The sequence below is a fragment of the Melanaphis sacchari genome, unplaced genomic scaffold, assembly GCF_002803265.2.
Source record: "Melanaphis sacchari strain LSU unplaced genomic scaffold, SCAv2.0 Contig1562_pilon_pilon, whole genome shotgun sequence".
Taxonomy (NCBI): Eukaryota; Metazoa; Arthropoda; class Insecta; order Hemiptera; family Aphididae; genus Melanaphis; species Melanaphis sacchari.
In genome coordinates this window covers 34,409-43,341 of record NW_020270693.1, presented here as the reverse complement: position 1 = coordinate 43,341, position 8,933 = coordinate 34,409, and the positions used below count along the sequence as shown (strand labels likewise).

The 8,933-nt window shown below is 27.2% G+C and overlaps 1 protein-coding gene across 4 annotated transcripts; it reads right to left on the bottom strand.

Annotated features, from left to right (window-relative positions):
* Positions 1-3,311: 3,311 nt before the first annotated feature.
* Positions 3,312-7,724, bottom strand: LOC112592082 (thiamine transporter 2-like). Of its 4 annotated transcripts, none has more exons than XM_025336057.1 (5): positions 7,260-7,724; positions 4,874-5,197; positions 4,648-4,818; positions 3,600-3,813; positions 3,312-3,526 (listed from the first exon to the last, which is right to left on the bottom strand). In XM_025336057.1, exons 2-5 carry the CDS (start codon positions 4,997-4,999, stop codon positions 3,327-3,329), a joined length of 711 nt encoding a protein of 236 aa, XP_025191842.1. In that variant the 5' UTR covers positions 5,000-5,197; positions 7,260-7,724; the 3' UTR covers positions 3,312-3,326. The 4 variants fall into 4 exon arrangements, with proteins under 4 accessions (XP_025191842.1, XP_025191843.1, XP_025191844.1 ...); XM_025336058.1 differs by having other exon boundaries at positions 4,874-5,067; XM_025336059.1 differs by lacking the exon at positions 7,260-7,724 and adding an exon at positions 5,338-6,169 and having other exon boundaries at positions 4,874-5,067.
* Between the last annotated feature and the right edge of the window lie 1,209 nt (positions 7,725-8,933).

The window sequence follows — 8,933 nt, the reverse complement described above, 5'->3', positions numbered from 1 at the left end:
AACAAAGTGAATATTGATAGGTTTTTTAATATATCATCATAAACATGTTTTTATGATATCATCTTCGAAGTAAATCATGAAATAATAAATTAATATTTTAACTAAATATAAATTATATATTCAGTCACTAGATGTATCGCCTGTATCTAATATACGAGTACCTTAGTATATTCTATAAATTTAGCTAACATCGAATGTACATTTATCATATACATAATGCAAACAAAAATTATTTGAATTAAACTCTTATGATTAGACATTGATTTAGCCAATACACATGCATAGTTAAGTAATGCAAAATATTAGTCAGAAACTACATGTGCTATATAATAGTTTATTTTAGGTTTAAGCCTACCGATAACACTTCGCTGTACAATTGTCATCCTATAATTAACTAAAAATAAGTCAAACATTTCTCAACCAATCAAACCGTAAGTGTATATTTTACACACAAAGATCTACCATAAATCAGACTTAACATTTATCCATTGACGTACACACAGGGTGGACAAAGACCTCAAATAGCTCACTGAAGACGCTACTAATTCTCGTATAACGGAGGATTGCGATCCAGGCTACTGACCTTTTGGAGACTTAATATTATTATGAGCTGGTCATAAATATAGAGGACGTCCAATATTAATCTTCTTGTAACGCATGTTTATGAGCCTTGCATTGAACATTGCACATGGGCTATAGCAGTTTGGCGGTAGGGCGTCTTCCGCGCCCCTTATAATTCGTAAAAAAAGGAATACTATCTCGAACAATGGCGTATTTTTATTTTACATTTTTTTTGGGGGGGGGGTTGTTCTCCATGTCTGGACACCTCTGAATTACCAAAAAAAAAAATAACTTCATATATTAGTATTTAATCATATCTATCCAAATTGCAAGGGTGAAATTTTATCAAATCCAACGATACGTTTCGAAATAATTTTTAAACTAAGTTCAGTTTGTCTGAAATATCCAAAAGTTATTCAAATTTAACCGGATTATTAAAAATATTATGGTTACCCCCCTCCCCCCAAAAAAAAACCCAAAATACGCCACTGGTTTCAAATAATGTCTTACATTTAACGAATTATGAAATGTAACACGGAAACCACCTGTAATATAACTAATGGGCTGTTTTTAAGCGATCTTAAATTGGTGAAGTCGAATTACTGCGGTTAATAGCGAACTGGATAGTTTATAATATATATACATAATATTACTGATCTCAACCGGAAAATCAATCCGTAACGTGGGTCAGCGAATATCATCGATCCACGATCGGCGTCATCACTTAATTCAGCGATTGTATACCACTATGTCACTTGAGTAACTTTTAAGAAAAATATAAGATGCAGTGCATGGTTGTATACATGTTATACATTAAAACTAAAGGCGGCACACCCTATCACAAAGATTGCAGCATACCTATGCACTTATCGGCTAATATTTTTTTATTCAATCTTAAATGTAGAGCAGCACAAGGCAGAATTAAGGGTTTTTAAAGTATTGTGCTGTAATTATTTAACGATTTTGGGGGTTAATTAAACCTAAAGTTGACCTTTCACTATAAAACATCGACATGGCAAATTATCTATATCACAAATGGATGACAAAGTAATGTTTTAATATAAAACAACAAATATACAATATCTTTCTAGTACACATAAAATTGTTTTAGATTTCAAGCAAGGAAACTAGAAAGCTATTAATTGTACAACCATATACATATGAATTATTTAAAAAAAAATTAAAAGGCCAAAACGATTCAAACGCCATTAATATTTAAGAATCTATGTTTCTAATGTTTCTATAGATTAAAAATGTATACCTACCTATAACATATTGATATTGTACTTGAAACAATCTAATTTTTCAAATTATTCGAATGAATCTCAAAAATAATAAAATAAAAAGCAGGTGTAAATATTTAGTCACATCAACAATATTAAACTCAGTTCGGTATCAACTTTTAAATTTATAAAATTTAACACATTTACATGCAATAAATGTCAATACTATCTACAATAAAATAGTAAAATATTATTTTGCACTTAGGTAAGGAAAGCAAAACATATTCCCTTTATAAGAATAATTCAATAAAAAACATTTTATATATAATTGTACTATGACATAATATGTATTATTATTAAATATAGTGAGTTAACAATATCTGAAAACTATATCTCTATGTCTCAGCATAAAATTATTTAATTTTAATAGTGTTTTATTTTATTGTTCATTTATTTAAATACTGTAGTACTCAATAATCATATTTTAGAAGTATAAATAATTAAATAAGCAAAAAATAAGAAATGTAGTTTGGACTAACAATTATTGTAAATAAAAGTGGACGACAGAGACAAACATAGAAAAAATGTAAACCAATCTGATAATTAGTGATAAAGATAGAGAGAAAATCGAATAAGATTGATAGACACAATAAGAAATTTCTTAAAATTATTAAAAATAAATATTATACAAATTCATTACACATTATACACCCAACTACAGAAAATAAACTCACTTACTCATTCATTACACAACTTAAAAATAAAATAATCTTAAAACTATTAAATAATATAATGCTCAAATATTAAAATAACAACAATTCTTCATACAATTATTTTTTTTTTATTAATTTTGTATGCATTTCAAATACAACTGCAACAAAATGTAAGAATATATAATCTTAATTTAATAGCTATGAATATTACATGATAAAATATCTCTTATAGAAACTACTAAACAGTCAACAGATCATTAAGTGTGCGCATACTCAAGAATTTTTTTATACAAAGACATAATAACCACTAATTTGATTTTCATTACATAAAAAATTGATAGTAATAATTATTTTTATCGCCATTATCGATCAAAGACTATTTTTTTTCCAGTTTATAATCGACGGCGCCTTGCACATTACTTCCACATATCAATCAAAAACTTAAGATCATCTAACATAACCACTAGTAAATAGAACTAAAAATAATTTTCATCAAAATAGTTGATCAGTAAATATCACAAACCTTGATATACACAACTATTTACCTATATTTACTATAATGTTCAAATTTGAAGAAAATAATATCATCATCATAATATATTTGTAACAAAACAATAAACTTTAATAATGTATAATCTAATATAAAAAAGTATTGGAGGAGATTGCTGGGTGTGCCACATTAATCGTGTATAGTATATTCTATAGTAATTAATCTTAGATTTAATAATGTTATTAAATTATTTCAAAATTATTAATTGCTAAGCACTAATATACTTACTTCAATTGGAAAACAGTTAGAAAATAATGCATTATATTTTTATTCAATACATCATCTACTACTGTATATTTTAAGCTTATAAAACAAACAATAAAATAAGCCAAATAAATTGAAAAATTTTATTTTATGAAAGAATATGCCTTTTTTACCTGTATTATCTCTTATGTATGTATGTTCAGAAGTTTGATGAAAATATAAACTATTTTTAATTGAAGGTAATCCAAAAGCCCAAAATATTGATGCAATTGCACCTGTAATGAAAAAATATGTCAATTTAATTTATTATAACTCTGAACAAAACAAAATAAGAATAAAATGTCTTACCAGCTAATGTTAAATAATTTAAATGAGAAACAGTTAATACATGATTATCAATCAATGTTTGAGCAAGTAAGGCTGATACAAGTCGGCCTAAAAGACATCCCATTTTCATGTGGCTAGAAACAGTTTTGTAATATTTTTTATCTACTTTTGAGTAAACGTATGTATAGTATGCAACTTCACAGGCTATCATGGTGCCGTAAAATACTTCCATTATCTACATCAAACAACAATTTTATTAGAAAAATTAAATTGTTTAATTTAAAGATTCAACAAAATAAAATAAACCAATCAATGATTATTAAATAATTTTTAAGGTACCATTACTTCACTATTCAACTAATTATTTACAAAATTAAATAAGAAGTTAGGAATTTTAAATTGTAATTTAAAATTTAAAAAAATATCATGATAAAAAAGTTGTCATATGGATTAAAATAATTTGATATATTTAATTTTACATAAATAAGAATCCATTTTACTCTATTACTAATACTTAAGCAAATTAACCTATGGTTAAATTTAAAGGTATGAATATTATCTAGTGCCTCAAATAAGATTTTTAAGATATTTTGAATTTAAAAACCAGTTATTGATTATTTTAAAATTTAAAATTGTTTGTACATTATAGTGTAGTAAATTAATATTCTCACTATGCAGTACAATTTCCACTTAAGAAAAAAAATAAATATTTCTATGACTTTATATAGATCAATAAGTTTTTTTTGTGGTACTTTATACTTTAAATATTTCTATTTTAATATCCATACAACAGCTTAGTAAGGTAAATACAATGCAAGAAAAAAAATTAAAACTAAATGTCTACACATATTGTATATATTTGCTACAAAATATTTAAAAATTTTAAAATAATTATTAAGTATAAGTGCAATTAAGAAGTAATACAAATAAGTACATTATTTCATTAACAACATCAAGATTTTATAAATAATTTTTAAGTTATGAAATAAACTTATAAACAATTTAAATATCTTCATAGCCTAACAACTAGTAATCACATTTTTAGATAATTATTTACTAACTTACCCACCTTCATGTCAGTCTTTGATCGAGTAAAAATCAATAATATCTGAACAATTAAACTTGATACAGCATTTAGGACAACAATTGGTTTGTAGCGTAAATAATCAGTAATCAAAAACATAACAACTGTAAGGCCGAGGCAAGTATAAGTTGACACTGGAAATATTTCTTGATTCACCTGAAGCAAAAATATGATTAAAAACCTTTAATGTTACGTTAAATCAAACACTTACTTCTTGATTTGTAAAATTCATCGGTGGATTTGTCAAATATTGAATAATGTAAGGATCTTCGGGTCGAAATTCCTTCAGAAATCCAAACACGGCAATCCATATAGACTGAATCAACCATTTCTCCATTTTTAAAAATATTTTCAAAATGATCTTTTAAACTCTAGTACATATTTTTCTAGCTGTGCAGCAGACTGCTGTTTAAAGAATCACACAAAGCAATAAGCATACTGCACGTGTATCTACAACACTTAGAACATGTAAAATGTCTAGCATGTTACACCATAATGTATTTTTCAAATCCATAATATTAACTCGAGTATGTACCTATTCGAGATTAGATAAATTAATACATAAATAGAATTATAATATTAATTATATACCTATTGGCTATTTGTAAATTATTGAAATTACGCCTAAATAAAAATCAAACACTTTTTTTTTTTAGATTTTTTGTTACCACTTACTTTTCTCATAGCTTTATCTAAACATGACCTCGAATACCGATAATCAATAGAATATACAAATGGAAAACGGATAAAGCGATTTAAATGTATTATCTACTAAATTACTGGGTATACATCACCAAGTACCGAGTACGAACGGATAATTAATCTGTGGTACAAATAGGCACTTTGGTCTTTCGTTGCGATCAAATAAACGTGATCGTATTATTCGTATTATGACAACGGTGGTAATTTTTTCGATAACTGATAACCGATAACCACAATCGATATAATGTAATGATGTAACAACACCGAGTAATATAATAATAATTATTAATTATTATTCAATGTGCAATTAAATAATAAATCCGAAATAACAGATAACCTAAATAACACATCCTATCGTCAACAGATCAGTCGTATCCACGGATAGATGATTCTTAATCGTTATTATGTAATATAATATTATTATTGTAATCTATTCGGAATTATATGACCACTGGTAAGAGGTGAGGCCTATCTATCCACTCGATTATCGTGGTCCACACATCTTTATGATAATCTATAATTCGTATTATAACGAATAACGGTAGACGAATACGCACAGTTTCACGATCAAATTACGCTTCTTTTTTATTTTTTGATTTTTTAAGCACCATAATCCGCTTGTACGTTTTGTTAAATTCGTCAAGTCTACCGTGCTGAGCACGGCGTGCTTAGTATCACGGTGTTATCTCGGCGGTTTATATCACGTCATATTATAATGTGTAAGCCGTAAGGCTAAATTATATAAGTGATAATATGTAGTGGTCGTTTTCACGCCTCGTGCCTCGTGGTATGCTTGGTATAACCGGTATACACAATATATTACGCAGTTATATTACAATATTAATTATTATCCATGTGTGTATCGTTACAATTAATTAATAATTATGATATAACATCGGTAATAATAATATATTAATATGTATTACACTCGTAATAGTGTTCCGAGACCGCGCGACTCGTGTCGTAGAACTGTCGTATTTAACACGGCAAATATTATACATTCGTATCAACAGCGATGGTATTTTATTACTATTTATACTAAATAGCACCGTGACGTCATCGACTCCAACTCTCACACACACGGTTCTCTGGAAAATCTTCCAGAAAAGTCCTGACTTTTCTAAATAGTTCGATGTAGACAATAATATCTCTATTGCACATTTATAATGGGCGGTGGTCGTTTGGGCGAAGGTAATAATTTTTACCAAAAAAAATAATAGTCCGTTTAGGCGACTATCATTTGTACCGTTTGGGCGAGTGAAATTATTTTTACCTGCGTGCAAAGTAAAAACCGGGTGACAGATAGGTACTGATGATATTATTGCAATATTGCTAATCGTTATTAATCACTATTATCGAAAATAAAATTACGATTCAGACACGCTGTCCAAGTTGTACATAATAACACTGTAGTGTCTTGAATAATACTTTCATGTACAAATATTTAAAAATTAATTTTAACAATAATAGTCAGTTGTAAGTTTTTTTATTTTTTTACATTTATCTAAAATGGATTTAAAAATCGAACATATTTTAACTACGAAAAAGAGGTAAAAGATGTATAGTTATCGAACAGTTCAAGTACACGGAATCAAATATAGCTGTAGACCCCTTATACTTTATATGATTTTTGACTTATTATTATTAATTATTCATATTTTATAAAATTTTGTTTAATTAATTATTGAGTGTATATTATAAGCATTTTTATACCGCTCAAACAGTATTTTTAATTGAATAATTCTTGCCCAAACGATATATATCTATTCGCCCAAACGGTATATAATTATTCGCCCAAACGGACTATATTTTGAGTCGATTCGCCCAAACGGTCTACGCCCTTTATAATATAGGTAATACAGTATAATTTATACATGTATAATACAGGTACTTACCTCTATAAACGTGTTCGCAGGTATGAAAAAGGTAGACAAGTGGATACCGCTGTACTGCACGAAAGATGTCGAAAATAAGACACTGTGACGGATATGTTAAATTTTAATTCAATAGTCTTTGTATACAAAAAAAAATAATTTTGAACGGAGACGATCTATCAGCCGTCACTATAGGTTTATTTCGCGTTGTTTATTGATATTAATGATATTGCCATTAAGAGGATGTCGCACCCGTATGTGTGTCACCGTTTTACACACGTACGACGTAGTAAATTTTCGTTCAACCAGTTTAAAATGTTTGAATAGGTAGTGTAGGTTTAGTTGAGATATTAGAGTGAATTAACTTATACATTTTTTATCGGTATTAATTTTTTAACTTTTAGTTAAGAAAATTATCTGCGTCCTCTCGTTGGTTTTTTACGATATTTTAATTTTTAAGAGAATTATGAGCATTTTTAAATATTTATATTTTTCATACCTACTCATGACTCACTTAAAAATTAAAATATCGTAAAAAACCGACGTGAAAACACAGACAATGTTCTTAACTAAAAGTTTGATGATAATAACTACTTTGCTAAAAATAAAAGATGTAACAATTATAAGATAAAGAGATTTTGTTTTATAAACCTATAAAATAAGTTGGTATGCTATGATGACTAGGTAGTAGGTATAATGATTTATTTTAATCAATGTAACTTTTCAGTGATACAAATGATTTGTAGAGGAGACTAGTTCTAAATTCCAAAAGATAAAAAAAATGGTTCTACACTCTGTAACTGAATCCCGTGTAAATTAATATTAATATTTTTATTATTTCGCACCTCCTATAGCCAAGGTCTAGAGACTTCCCTGAAATTCTGTAGGTACCTGTTTATTTTAATACCTATCCATAAAAATAATATATGTTAGGTCTTGACGATCTTCTATTACATTGTCAGTCTTTTTAAACAAACGAAAATGTTTTATCGACATTAAAAATGTTAGTAAATAACACAAAACAAAGTCAAAATATTTTGAAAATGTTATCATGTATAGAAAATGCATATCATATTATACAAGCATTTTCTGAAAAATTTTAAGTATCTAAAGTTATTTATTATTGAATTACTACAAAATATCAAAACTCATTTGAGATAAAATAGTTATTTTACGGGTAAATTTAATACATCGTGAAAATTAACATTTTAAATGTTTATAGAAAATTAATTTGACTTTCCGGTAGAATTATTTTTAATATAGGTAGGAAAACTTGAATTATAAAATCTTAGAAGTAAAAGAAAAATTTTATGAATTTCTAACTATAAAATATAGTACAGGTTCGTCGTTAATACAAGTATAATGTTTCTGGTTAGCTTTCATGACCGTTTTGTGTTATATAATTATTTTACTGTTATTATATAAATTATTTATTGTCATTATAAACCCAAATCTGCTCGTGTCGATAACACGTTAGAACCAAACTAGTCCGTCACTAAGGCGTTTATACCCAGAATTCTAACTATACAGACAAGCAGTTTACAAGTTTGTGTATTGACACTATTATATTTTATTTTAATCAATATACCTAATTAAACGTTTTACACTCTTGTAACAATTTTAAAAGATTACGGTACTTGATTTTATTTTCACGTTTAATAGCTGGAACGGAACAAAACAAAATGAGCTCGTCAT